Consider the following 13,668-nt stretch of genomic DNA (forward strand, 5'->3'; position numbering starts at 1 on the left):
TAAATTATGCAGCTAATAGCCACATGATACTGTAAATATAAAATATAATAACTGAATCATTAAGTGAGTGTTTTTTCTGAAAATTTTTTGCTTGCTATCGCGCAACTAATCGACGTTATTTGAAACTAGAAACAATTAACAAAATTGAAGCATTAATAATATTTCAGGTTTTGATATTTATATGTCATTTCTAGTCTAATTTAACTGAATATGTTTGACTTTTAAACATGCGTTCAAAATTTTTGATTGACCGTTTTGACCTTTCGCGTGACTTTTACAGCTATGACTGCCAGCGTTTTGCTCAATATAAAATTTCGCTCATTCACAATTTTCAGTGAAACTCAGCTGAAACTCCGCCTTAAAGGCGACCCCAATTAACTGAAGTAGGCTGCAACAGATTTGAGCTCATTAGTCTTTCATGCGCAGTTTTTCGACGGTTATGTCAGTCTTTGTAAAAATGTTAAATGGTCTTTGATATGTATAATCTCACAAAACTTTTTTTCGATATCAAGCATCTGTTTAAAAAGTTATTGAGCTATTAAAGCTAATAAAATCATGAGCTTTTCACTCAAGTATCAAGATATGTTCAGTTGTCATTTTTAATTCCATATCCAAATACACCTGTCTTGATTGTGACAAAACTTCAAAAAAGAACCAAGTGTATAATTTTTTTAAATGCCAAATTTATGAGGAAATTCATAGTTTGAAGGTTTTAAAACCATTAGTTAAAGAAAGGCGCTCAACAGATTAACTTTCGTTTCCCTAGAGAAAAAACATGCCAATTGGCATTGGTGAGACCGAGCTACAGGTTGGCGGAATTAAGAGTAACAAGAGGGCACAGTTCAAAAGTTTGCTACATTTTTTTAAAGACATATCAGCCATTCAGATTAACTCAAAGCTTTAGATAGGTCCAAAAATTCTTCTGGAAGCCAATAACAACAATAAAAACAACAGAAGCCATAAAAACATCAGAACAGGAAAAAATGTAATAATTTTTTAAAGCAGCTGAAAACTTGAATCTCTTGATTGTGAAAATCCACGATAAGACCAAAGTAGACTTTTTTTCTGCACCTGCAATAAAAACACGCAACTAGTCCAAATCTTAGCCTAATACATAGTTTACAGCAGCACTTTGTATGAAAAATCTTAAGTTAAACAAAAATGACGCTAAAGTGAACTAAATCAAGTCAAATAGCATCGATGTTCACAAAAATTTAAACCTCCTTAACTCCCTTAAAAAACGAGTTTCAAAAAATCTTATAAGATTAAAACTCTGAGCTGAACAAGGCTTTCAAACGATACCACTCACAACTCTCTATGATGAATATAACGATCGGCCAAAGTTGAGTGAACAAAAAGAAAATCAGTTGAGCATATACTTCCGCCAGCCAGTAACGTGGTGTCAGAACAATAGGATACCCTCTCAACCTTTCAATCACCTTGATTTAGTCAATTTTATCTATATATTTAACAACTGGCATCTTTTGTGACGTTATTTGTGTTTCTATGATCCGAACATTCTGAAATAAAAAAAACCCAATAACAATGAAGCTTAAATTGATATTCTCTGTGAAATATTGCCCGTTTCAGCTTGACCAAATCAAGTTCCAGATCCAACCAGTCCCTGGCAAGTACTGCGTGCCCACTAAAGTGAGAGTGTTCTACCAGACTGTGTCTCAAATTGGAACCAATATGGCCATTGAGAGAGCTGCAACTGGCGAGTTGTACAACGTCAATTTGGCCACAAGGGCCAGCTATATGGCAGATAATGACACTTTGGTAATCATATTTTGAAATAGAACACCCCCCCCCCCCCCCCCCCCCCCCCACCATCACCACCACTAATAGCACCAGTTTTCTCTTCCAATCTCCTGTTTCTCTTCCATTAACTTTTGACGATTGACTATGAATTCATTAGCTAATTACTATGAAGCAGAACTATTCCAGAGTCTGAATCAGAGAAATTCAGAGCCAAATTTACTATGAACAGAGTCTGAGCTGAATCAGAAGAATTCGGAGTGAATTCATAGTGCCGATATTTTTTAAAAATCATTCTGAATCAGCGCTAAATCACTGTTAAAGTTATGTACAGAGAACTTTGACGAATTGAATAAACGATGGACAATTCTGTTTTGATTATAGGCGCCTGCAGTGTACAATATCTACCTAATGTTCGACAACACTTTTGACATCCCAATCGTTTCCGTTGAATATGTCGTGGGCATCGAAATGTACGTCATGGAAAGCCGATGCGATGATGTGTTTGGAATGTAAGTTGTGAAAAATTTTATGGATACATTTTTTAATAATAGCAAGTATATTGTTACAGAAAGTTACTGTGTGAGCGTTGAAAGTTCTTTAAATGCTTTGCCTTAGCTACTTTTAGATCAATTTAAATAATTTTTTTGTTAATTTTGTTTGGTTTCGATTTTAATCTTTATCTGTTCTTTTCATCTCATGCTATCAATCTTTTTCTTTGATACACGTCTAATATATATCTAATGATGTGCTTAGTTCTTTCTACATTTATTTTGTGGGAGCAGGTTCTGCACTTTTGCAAACTCTGAAAGCTTAACATCATTAATTGTTAAAATAATGCTTCATATGGAAAGTTGGTTGGTCAAGTGTGAATCTATTTCGAAAACTTTATAACTACAAATAGTCAAAATACAAAAAAACTGTGATCTTTGAGCAACTGCTAAGAACCAAGTCTAGTTCAAAATCATAAAACTTTAGTTCAATATACTTTGCTGAATTAAAGCGTGCTACAGAAATAGAGGTTTTTGGTACAATTTATTCTAATTTTAGTTGACATTTCAGTTTTTTTCGTTCTCTTCTCAGGCTTTGTAAGTAGGCAACACAGGTTCAGTGATTCCCCATGCATCGTTCAGTGAACGCTGAACACTATGATGCAGCCCGCTCGAAGCAGTTCTCTAGTCCTTGCGGCTAGAGGTCCCACTTTAGCTAGTAAGATTGATTGGGGCTTGAGTGGGTGAGGCTGCGGGTTCTTTTTTGAACCAACGCAAAGGCCACCCAACCGACGGGGATAGTTGAACATTGTTAGGTTAAAAGCCTGGTTAATTGTCTGAATTCATTATACAGTACGCTTTATTTCAGCAGAGAAGATAAGACATTCAAAATTTGTAAATGGCTTGTTTCCTTTTCAGGTCGTTTTCTGTAATTTTAGGTGAACTTTTTTTCGTTTCATTTGCTTTTGACTTCATCTGTTTTAATTGTCGGAGTCTTGATTTCTGATCTGTTGTCATGCAATTTATACTACCACATGCATTTTTTTCTCTGTTACAGGTTTGCCGATTTGCTAATGCTTTTTCCTAGTTCTACAAGAGTTTATTGGGACTGGGTCACAATATTTGGAATGTCTGAGTGCCTAACATTATCAGAACAGTTTCTAATAGACATTTGCCTGATCATATATGAATCAATTTTTATCTAAACAAAAAAGAATTAAAAAGTGTGATATATGGTTCAAAAGGCAGATAAGAAAGCACTTGAAAGCTTAAAAATTATTACAGATTTCAGTCGGTTTTACAGAATTCGCTTAATGAGAGCGTGCTATTGAACTTGAAGTTTGAATTTAAAGTTATACTAAAGTCTTAAATTATTTTAGTTTTGGGGTTGATTTTTCAGTTTTTTTTCACAAGCTTTATAAGTAACCTACAGTGGTTAAGTGATTTCCCCAAGCATCTTTCAGTAAATCATGTTTTCTCGAGCACAAGTTTCTTTTTGTTCGACAATCAACAAGATATCAGTATTTGGTCGATTTCAGAAACTGAATTACCTGATCAGAAACAAAACCAAAATTGAGCTCACTTTATTCCTGGTAAACATCGAATTGATCCACAATGAAAAACTTAAAAAACACATGATATATTGTATAATGAAAATGCTTAAAATGTATTAATGTGCATGATACTTAGAAACAATTTGGCAAAGATGGTGGTTGCGATTCGAGGATGCTTCCATGAGTTCCCTACATCAACAAGTACCTCAACAACGACACCCACTACAACGTCCACAACAACTCCGACGACCACTTCGACAAGCACCTCCACATCAACATCAACCCCAACAACAACCTCGACATCAACAACAACACCAACAACTACCTCCACAACAACCTCAACAAGCACTCCGACAACAACATCAACTACTACTTCAACATCGACCTCGACAAGTACATCAACGTCCACCTCAACAAGCACTTCAACATCTACATCCACAAGCACCTCGACATCTTCCCCTGAGCACATTTGTCAATATGGAAACAGTACACGAATCGGAAAACTCAGAAATCGTCTCAATATCACAGAAGACACAACTACGCCTTTCGTAGAAGTTTTGTTTGATGAGGTAATTTGGATCTTTCACAATTACGAGCTCAATTTCAAACAATTCTATTGTATATTTAAATTGGATCAGACATTTAATAGTAAGAAATGAAAATCATTTTTGAAAACTTTTCAATCACTTGGATATCATTTTTCAGGAGAAGAACTATACGACTGTTGCTTTGGAAGTGAAAGTCAGAGGATCTTACCAATCAGTTAAACTTAGCTTCACTGCCGAGGATACCGAAGGAAACATAAAGACCCCCAGAATTCCTAACGGCGGAGACTTGAAAGACATTGTAAGTTGTTCTAATTTTTCCTTTATTGTCTATCCCATAATTCTCGATTGACAGCAGCTTGAATTGAACACATAGAATTCTAAACTAACGCATAGTTCTGAGATTTTTTGTCAAAAATTTGTTTGGTCTAATGAGTATTTTAGAGCTGAAAATGCGTATTTTAGTTGCCTGTCACTATTTTCGTCTGTGTTGGCTGTAACTTTATTCAGTCGTTGAATCCGGAAATAATGATAAAATGCAAATGAGTTACCATCATTTCACATTGTAAAGAGCGCGAACTGGGAGCTGAAAACTGAGTTGTTTAAAAATTAATCTGTTTTTATTGCAGCAATAAAACTTGGTGGACATCACTCTCCTGAAAGGACACAAAGTTATTAATTTGCAATATAGTTTTATGAACAATTTATGGAACCAAATTTTATCCAGAAACATAAGCTTCCAGAGAAAGTGCTTAATTCTGATTGTCTTTTTAGGTTGTGAATAAAGACGACGCTCCTCTCGTCATTGATTTCGCGAAGAGATTCAAGATCTCAAAATTGACTGTAACTGTTGATGAGATTGTGCCGAAGGGAGCAGCCACATCGGATAAGTTCATCATAATTGTTGCAGTACCTCACAAGTGTTGGAGTAAGTTTGTATTCACTCACGTTCGAGGGTTAACATGATTACTTTGAACTCTTTAGCCCAGAGAATCAAAACTTGATACGCCCTGATTGCAATTTGGCTAAATTCTGCCAACCTATTGACTTGGCACTTGATATGAAAACATCACGGTATGTACAAACTTGTTAGATCTTTGCATGGTATCTTGAAAAAATATCTTGGCGTGGTAATCAACAAAGATTAAATAGGACATTGCAAGACATACCAAGTTATAACCGTTTGATAATCTATCGCCCCATTTCTTTATACTGAAACGATTGTTGGTATGTAAATATTAATGGTCGCCAATATAGCCGATATGTGTTCAGCCGAAGAACATGAAAGTTTTGGTCGACTATTTGACCGGAAGACAATTATGTTGCTTAGACGAACTGGTGATGTTTCGTCTAATCAGATTTGTCGACCAATCGCACTTAAACTGTTAAGTTGTCGGCTAATTTTTTTGCATACTTTCAATGTATGGTAAGTCTAAGCTTCTTTTCCTAGTCGGTTAAATTATTTTTCATGTCGCTATTCATAAACGGCCTATTGTTACCATGATCACTATCAGACTTTGTAATCCAGACCATAGAATCGCTATATGAAAGCGAAATCTATCAATTGATTCTAACCCACTGACACGATTCCAGGAAACTCTATGCTGGGTAACCCGGACCTTTCCGAGACTTTCCGAAATGTTAGCAGGAAAATTCGGCAATCTTATTCACATTTCCGGGAATTGTTTCTCTGGGAAGATGATCATGTCAATTTTGAACATGACAATGTTATGAAAGCAGGCAAAAGTTCAAGCATGTAATATTTAATTATATGTGGTAATTAATTAATTTTTGCGATTCCAAATTTATCGAGTTTCTCCAAATTACGTTCGATTGTGATTTTTTATGCTGTTCAGCGCAAAAAAAGACTAAAAATTCATTATGATCATAGAAAATGCAGTTACTAAGGTTCATAATGTTCAACAGAATCCCAAAATTTTACTCTGAATTTTACCATGAAATGTATAATAAGTGCCATGATCAGAGCTCTGCGCATAGTAAAAATCATGATGAAAATACTATGATTCAGTAATGAATTTTAATGACACTCAGGTCCGGGATACACAAGACGTGGAAAGACAAGAGGCTGATTTATTTACAGGTTATTTTGAAATATGTGTAGCCTAAAAAACAAATATACACAATTTGCTTCATCTAGAAGTTATTTACAGGTAACTTTCAGAGTTTAGAGGAGCTATTTAACTTTCTTCAATTATTCCAGCTTCATTTTTTGTTCTGGTGTTTCCTTTTATTTCATATTGTGCAGTTCATCTGCGCAATAAACGATGGCACCAAGAGTTTAAGTCTCGGCACGATTTCGCTTTCTTTTCAGCTTAAAATCGGTTTCACGTAGAAGATAAAAGTAAGTGTTTGGGGTTTTTCGAGAGTCTAAAACAGCACTAGACTAAAAACCAGCGCTTTTCTGACCCTTGTGTGCCAAGGTTCTAATTTGGAGATGATATGTAACTAATTTATCCTCGCTTACCTGCCTCATCCAAGGTCATTAAAATATATCAGTAACCATATAAGGACACATATGATTTCTATAACTTCCTTGTAACTGTAGCAGTCGAAATACTGAAAATCTATATACCTTAGGGCTGTAAAAAGAGCCCTCTTTTTACATTTATATACCTTCGGGTCTGCCTTATAACCACAAAAGTGTCACACATGTTTTTAAAGGAATATTAAATAACCAAAAAGGTCATGTTTGATCTTGTGGCCGTTCCTCATAACAGTTGGAGTAAATTGACGCTAAGTCGATATCAACTGTTAATACGACACTTTTGAAGTCAGTGCTTAGAGAAGAACAAAAAGTCATTTCTTTCGGCACTCATAAATGAAAACTAATGCAAAAAGGACAGTAGTTTTTGAGAAACCTAACATGTGTCTTTGCTATATGTTGTGATTTAATTCATCAAGCAGTGCAAACTTTTTCTCACTAAATTGTTGAAAAACAGTTCAACTGAGAATAAGTTGGCAGTAACTTTTGATGAAGGTGTGCCGAAGGGGCCGGCCACTTAGGATAAGTTATCATAATTAAGCCATTTAACTCAAATGATGTAGTAAGCTCACACTCACTCATGTTCAAAAGTTACAATAATCAATTTTAACTCTATAACTCAGTGAATCGAAATTTGTCACGTATGATAGCAGGAAACATACTAAAAATAGTTAAATCCTGCCAAAATCTTCATTTGGTACTTGCCATAAAAACATCACGATATGCACAAAACTATGAACAAGATTTTTGACCTAAAATGGCCTTACTGACTTTAAATTTTTTATAGTTGTTTAAGTATTGCCATGTCATGCTTAGTCTTTGTTGCTTATCTCACCAAGATCTTCTTATCTGATACCGGGTTATCAGGAATGGTGATCTTGGTCAGATGCGCAACAGAGATTAAGCATGACATGGCAAGACTTAAACAACTATAAAAAAATGTTGATGTCAGTAAGGCCCTTTTTAAACAGTGCTTGGATTGTAAGTTTTAGTGATCGGCAATCTGGCCGACAGTACTTCAGCCAATAAACATGAAAAGTATTTTCTTCGGGTCTAAGAAATAAACTCCCACGGAAGAAAAACCCCACTTAACTTTAGATAGGAAATAAAAGGCATGGCCAAAGGCGCTAAATGCGCGCAGTTCTTTAATAGTAAAGTGGGGGTTTATTTCCGTGGGGGTTTCTTTCCGATTTTCCGCAACCGATTTTCTTCGACTATTCAATTGCAGGCCTTTTTTTGCTTGGACGAACTAGAGATGTTTCGACTAATAATCACATTTACGGAACAATCACGCTTTATCTCTGGGCGGACTTTTTTGGCCTACCTTGAATTTATGATATGTAAGCCCTTTTTCCTGGTCGGATAATTTATTTTTCATTTTGATATTCATAAATGGCCCGTTATTACCATGATCGTTATCAACTTTGTAACCCGGACCATAAAATCATGTAATAATCGAGAACGCGGAAAGAGACACAGTTGATTTATTTACAACTTGTAATGAAATAAGTTTATGTTAAAAGCAAGTACACACGGTGAACTTCAACTATAAGACATTTACATATTATAAAACGTTAGGGGAGCAGAGCTATTTAATTTTTTCAAAGATATTTTGTTCTGTTTTTTTTGGTTCATATTTTCTTATGGCTCGTTAGCGCAGAAAAACAATTTTTTTAAGCCAGAACTAAATTCAAAGCCAGAGCTCTGCATATCACTAAATTGTCAATGTAAATGGTTAATAGGTAACTGAGTAATCTTTTTCATCTTAGTGATTTCTATTCAGTAGTTTTCCTGAAATACTCAAGTCCTGTAAAGAAAAGAGGCGGTTTTATTAACCGGTTATAAAGAGAGATGTTAAGCTAAAAAGCAAATATATACAATTAGCTTCATTTAGTAAGTGATTTATAGGTACCATACTTTCAGAGTTTAGGGGAGCTATTTAACTTTCTTTAATTATTCCAACTTTTTTTGTTCTGGTGTTTCTTGTTGTTTCATATTGAGCGGTTCATCTGCGCAATAAACGATGGCCATAAGCATTCAAGTTCCGGCACGATTTTGCTTTTTCTTCAGATTAAAATCGGCTTTATATAGAAAAAAATAAGTGTTTGGGTTTTTTTGAGAGTCTAAAACGGCACTAAACTGAAAACCAGAGCTTTTCTGATCATTGAAAAGCGCCATTGAAAGCCAATTTTTTTCATTTTGCTTCAATATGTTTTAAGGAACTTTTCTATTGCTATAGAGCCCAAGACAACAACAACGCCGACAATTCGTCTTTTTTCCATCTATGCAATTTTTCGTTTTCTAAGTTGTTGCAAAACTTCAGAATAGCAAAAATTGGCATTCAATTAGAGTCCTGTTTTGTACCATGTAAATTTGGGGTTTTTTTGGAATTGACAACTTTGTCTTTGTAATTTTGTGACTTCTAACAATCATGATGCGATAGTTTTTCCAAAATCCTAATTGAGGAGCTCTAATTGAAGAGCCCTAATTGAAGCTAATCTAGGAGTTCATGCAACATTAACTACTTAGTAAAAATACTTTGGTGCTTTTGAAGGTTCAAAATTGTTTTCATCTGACTTTTGCAAAAATCAATTAATAACGTCTCACTAATCTTTTTGGCTTTCAAAAAAATTATAAAAGGTGAATTTTGTTAAAGAGCCCAAAATAACTACAACACCGACAACAACTAGTACCTCTACAAATACACCAACAACTACCAGCACAACAACGCCCACTACAACTTCAACCTCTACAACTACCCCTACAACAACATCAACAACTACCACAACGCCTACAACAACCTCAACGACTACCCCTACAACTACTTCGACAACTACGTCTACGACAACTTCCACATCAACTTCAACATCTACATCCACAAGCACCTCAACATCCTCACCTGAGCACATATGTGTGTATGGAAACAGTACAAGAATTGGAAGACTCAGAAATCCACTTAATATCACAGAAGATGCCTCTACACCAATTGTAGAAGATCTGTTTGACGAGGTAATTTTTATTGTTTTACCACCAGACTCCAATTCCAGTGAAGCCATCTGTCATAGACGTCCCTATGGGCCTAAGAATTTAACAATGTAAAAACTTCGGATCTTGAATATATACGGAACTTGTTTCCTTATCAAAAATGTTAACATTCATTATTTGTTTCAGGAAAAGAATTACACAACTGTTGGATTAGAAGTTAAAGTCAGAGGATCTTTCCAGTCAGTTAAACTTAGTTTCACTGCCGAGGATACTGAAGGAAACATAAAGACCCCCAGAATTCCCAACGGCGGCGACTTGAAAGACATTGTAAGTCCTTCATTTGTTTGCGAATTGATAAATTTATCTCGATTTTGCAGCAGTAGAAATAATCTCAAGAAATATTGAACTGGCAGATTAAACTGAGATTGGAAAGTATTCTAGTTTTTCGGACCAAATCGCAGCTTTGTACAATGGTGCCAAACCTTTATTGAAAATAATTTGTACTGTTGAATTCAGGTTGTCAACAAAGGCGATGCTCCTCTGATCATTGATTACTCAAGGAGATTTAGGATTTCAAAGTTGACTGTAACTGTTGACGAGATTGTGCCAAGGGGACAAGCAACTGCAGATAAATTCATCATAATTGTAGCCGTTCCTCACAAATGTTGGAGTAAGTTCAAACCAATGGAATTTTAATTGTTTTTGTTTTTTTCTGAAATTTGTCAAATAGTGTTCAGCGAACAACAGAAAAGAAAGTTTTCTCAGCGTTCAAAAAAGTTTTATCTAATTGATAGAAGGCCTTATAAAAAATACAGCATGCGTCTTTTTTAAAATTTCAATGCTTCTGATTTTTCTTCTGTGCATTTTTTTGTTTTCTAAGTTGTTGAAAATGTTCAGATTAGCAAATTGGGGCACTCAATTAAAGACCTGTTTTGTACAGTACAACCTTGTTAGTGTTTGTTGGAACTTGGAATTGATAACTTTGTCTTTATAATTTTGAGACTACTAACAGTCATAACGATATAGGTTTTCCAAAAGCTTGATTAAAGATGCTATAGTAGTCGTTCATGCGACATAAATTACTCAGTAAAAATACTTTGGTGCTTTTAAAGGTTCAAAATTGATTTCATCTGACTTTTGCAAAAATTAATTAATAACGTCTCACTATTCTTTTTGGCTTTCAAAAAAATTATAAAAGGTGAATTTTGTTAAAGAGCCCAAGATAACTACAACACCGACAACAACTAGTACCTCTACAACTACACCAACAACTACCAGCACAACAACGCCCACTACAACTTCAACGTCTACCACTACCCCTACAACAACATCAACATCAACCACTACCACCACGCCTACAACAACCTCAACGACGACCCCTACAACTACTTCGACAACTACGTCGACGACAACTTCCACATCAACTTCAACATCTACATCCACAAGCACCTCAACATCCTCACCTGAACACATTTGTGTGTATGGAAACAGTACAAGAATTGGAAGACTCAGAAATCCACTTAATGTCACAGAAGATGCCTCTACACCAATTGTAGAAGATCTGTTTGACGAGGTAATTTTTATTGTTTTACCATCAGACTCCAATTCCAATGAAGCCATCTGTCATAGACGTCCCTATGGGTCTAGGAGTTTAACATTGTAAAAACTTCGGTTCTTGAATATATACGGAACTTGTTTCCTTATCAAAAATGTTAACATTCATTAATTGCTTCAGGAAAAGAATTACACAACTGTTGGATTAGAAGTTAAAGTCAGAGGATCTTTCCAGTCAGTTAAACTTAGTTTCACTGCCGAGGATACTGAAGGAAACATAAAGACCCCCAGAATTCCCAACGGCGGAGACTTGAAAGACATTGTAAGTTCTTCATTTCTTTGCAAATTTATAAAATTATCTCGATTTTGCAGCAGTGGAAAAAAGTATCAAGAAATGTTGAACTGGCAGATTATATTGAGATTGAAATTTATTCTGTTTTTTACCAAATAGCAGCTTTGTACAATGGTACCAAGCCTTTAATGAAAATAATGTGTACTACTGAATTCAGGTTGTCAACAAAGGCGATGCTCCTCTGATCATTGATTACTCAAGGAGATTTAGAATTTCAAAGTTGACTGTAACTGTTGACGAGATTGTGCCAAGGGGACAAGCAACTGCAGATAAATTCATCATAATTGTAGCCGTTCCTCACAAATGTTGGAGTAAGTTCAAACCAATGGAATTTTAATTGTTTTTGATTTTTTCCGAAATTTGTCAAATAGTTAATGTTCAGCGACCAACAGAAAAGAAACTTTTCTCAGCGTTCAAAAAAGTTTTATCTAATTGATTGAAGGCCTTATAAAAAAGACAACATGCGTCTTTTTTAAAATTTCAATGCTTCTGATTTTCCTTCTATGCATTTTTTTTGTTTTCTAAGTTGTTGAAAATGTTCAGATTATTAAATTGTGGCACTCAATTGAAGACCTGTTTTGTACAGTATAACCTTGTTAGTTTTTGTTGGAACTTGGAATTGATAACTTTGTCTTTTTAATTTGAGATTGCTAACAGTCGTAACGATATAGATTTTCCAAAATCTTGATTAAAGATGCTATAGTAGGGGTTCATGCAACATAAATTACTCAGTAAAAATACTTTGGTGCTTTTAAAGGTTCAAAATTGATTTCATCTGACTTTTGCAAAAATCAATTAATAACGTCTCACTAATCTTTCTGGCTTTCAAAAAAATTATATAAGATGAATTTTGTTAAAGAGCCCAAGATAACTACAACACCGACAACAACTAGTACCTCTACAACTACACCAACAACTACCAGCACAACAACGCCCACTACAACTTCAACCTCTACAACTACCCCTACAACAACATCAACATCAACAACTACCACAACGCCTACAACAACCTCAACGACTACCCCTACAACTACTTCGACAACTACGTCGACGACAACTTCCACATCAACTTCAACATCTACATCCACAAGCACCTCAACATCCTCATCTGAGCACATTTGTGTGTATGGAAACAGTACAAGAATCGGAAGACTCAGAAATCCACTTAATATCACAGAAGATGCCTCTACACCAATTGTAGAAGATCTGTTTGACGAGGTAATTTTTATTGTTTTAACACTAGACTCCAATTCCAATGAAGACATCTGTCATAGACGTCCCTATGGGCCTAGGAATTTAACATTGTAAAAACTTGGATCTTGAATATATACGGAACTTTTTTCCTTATCAAAGATGTTAACATTCATTAATTGTTTCAGGAAAAGAATTACACAACTGTTGGTTTAGAAGTTAAAGTCAGAGGATCTTTCCAGTCAGTTAAACTTAGTTTTACTGCCGAGGATACTGAAGGAAACATAAAGACCCCCAGAATTCCCAACGGCGGAGACTTGAAAGACATTGTAAGTCCTTCATTTGTTTGCGAATTGATAAATTTATCTCGATTTTGCAGCAGTAGAAATAATCTCAAGAAATATTGAACTGGCAGATTAAACTGAGATTGGAAAGTATTCTAGTTTTTCGGACCAAATCGCAGCTTTGTACAATGGTGCCAAACCTTTATTGAAAATAATTTGTACTGTTGAATTCAGGTTGTCAACAAAGGCGATGCTCCTCTGATCATTGATTACTCAAGGAGATTTAGGATTTCAAAGTTGACTGTAACTGTTGACGAGATTGTGCCAAGGGGACAAGCAACTGCAGATAAATTCATCATAATTGTAGCCGTTCCTCACAAATGTTGGAGTAAGTTCAAACCAATGGAATTTTAATTGTTTTTGATATTTTCCGAAATTTGTCAAATAGTTAA

At 35.1% G+C, this 13,668-nt stretch overlaps 1 protein-coding gene across 1 annotated transcript in view; it reads left to right on the forward strand.

Annotated features, from left to right (window-relative positions):
* The window catches only part of LOC142347933 (uncharacterized), a 181,061-nt gene that overhangs the window by 139,696 nt on the left and 27,697 nt on the right, over window positions 1-13,668 (forward strand). The window contains exons 77-90 of the mRNA XM_075399098.1: window positions 1,591-1,779; window positions 2,143-2,270; window positions 3,939-4,371; window positions 4,508-4,648; window positions 5,122-5,275; window positions 9,507-9,859; window positions 10,022-10,162; window positions 10,352-10,505; window positions 11,050-11,408; window positions 11,571-11,711; window positions 11,899-12,052; window positions 12,601-12,959; window positions 13,121-13,261; window positions 13,451-13,604. Of these exons, the coding sequence (XP_075255213.1) occupies window positions 1,591-1,779; window positions 2,143-2,270; window positions 3,939-4,371; window positions 4,508-4,648; window positions 5,122-5,275; window positions 9,507-9,859; window positions 10,022-10,162; window positions 10,352-10,505; window positions 11,050-11,408; window positions 11,571-11,711; window positions 11,899-12,052; window positions 12,601-12,959; window positions 13,121-13,261; window positions 13,451-13,604 (3,001 nt within the window). The remainder of the gene's footprint in view (window positions 1-1,590; window positions 1,780-2,142; window positions 2,271-3,938; window positions 4,372-4,507; window positions 4,649-5,121; window positions 5,276-9,506; window positions 9,860-10,021; window positions 10,163-10,351; window positions 10,506-11,049; window positions 11,409-11,570; window positions 11,712-11,898; window positions 12,053-12,600; window positions 12,960-13,120; window positions 13,262-13,450; window positions 13,605-13,668) is intronic.

Source organism: Convolutriloba macropyga, chromosome 10 (assembly GCF_964194025.1).
Source record: "Convolutriloba macropyga chromosome 10, txConMacr16.3, whole genome shotgun sequence".
NCBI lineage: Eukaryota > Metazoa > Xenacoelomorpha > Acoela > Convolutidae > Convolutriloba > Convolutriloba macropyga.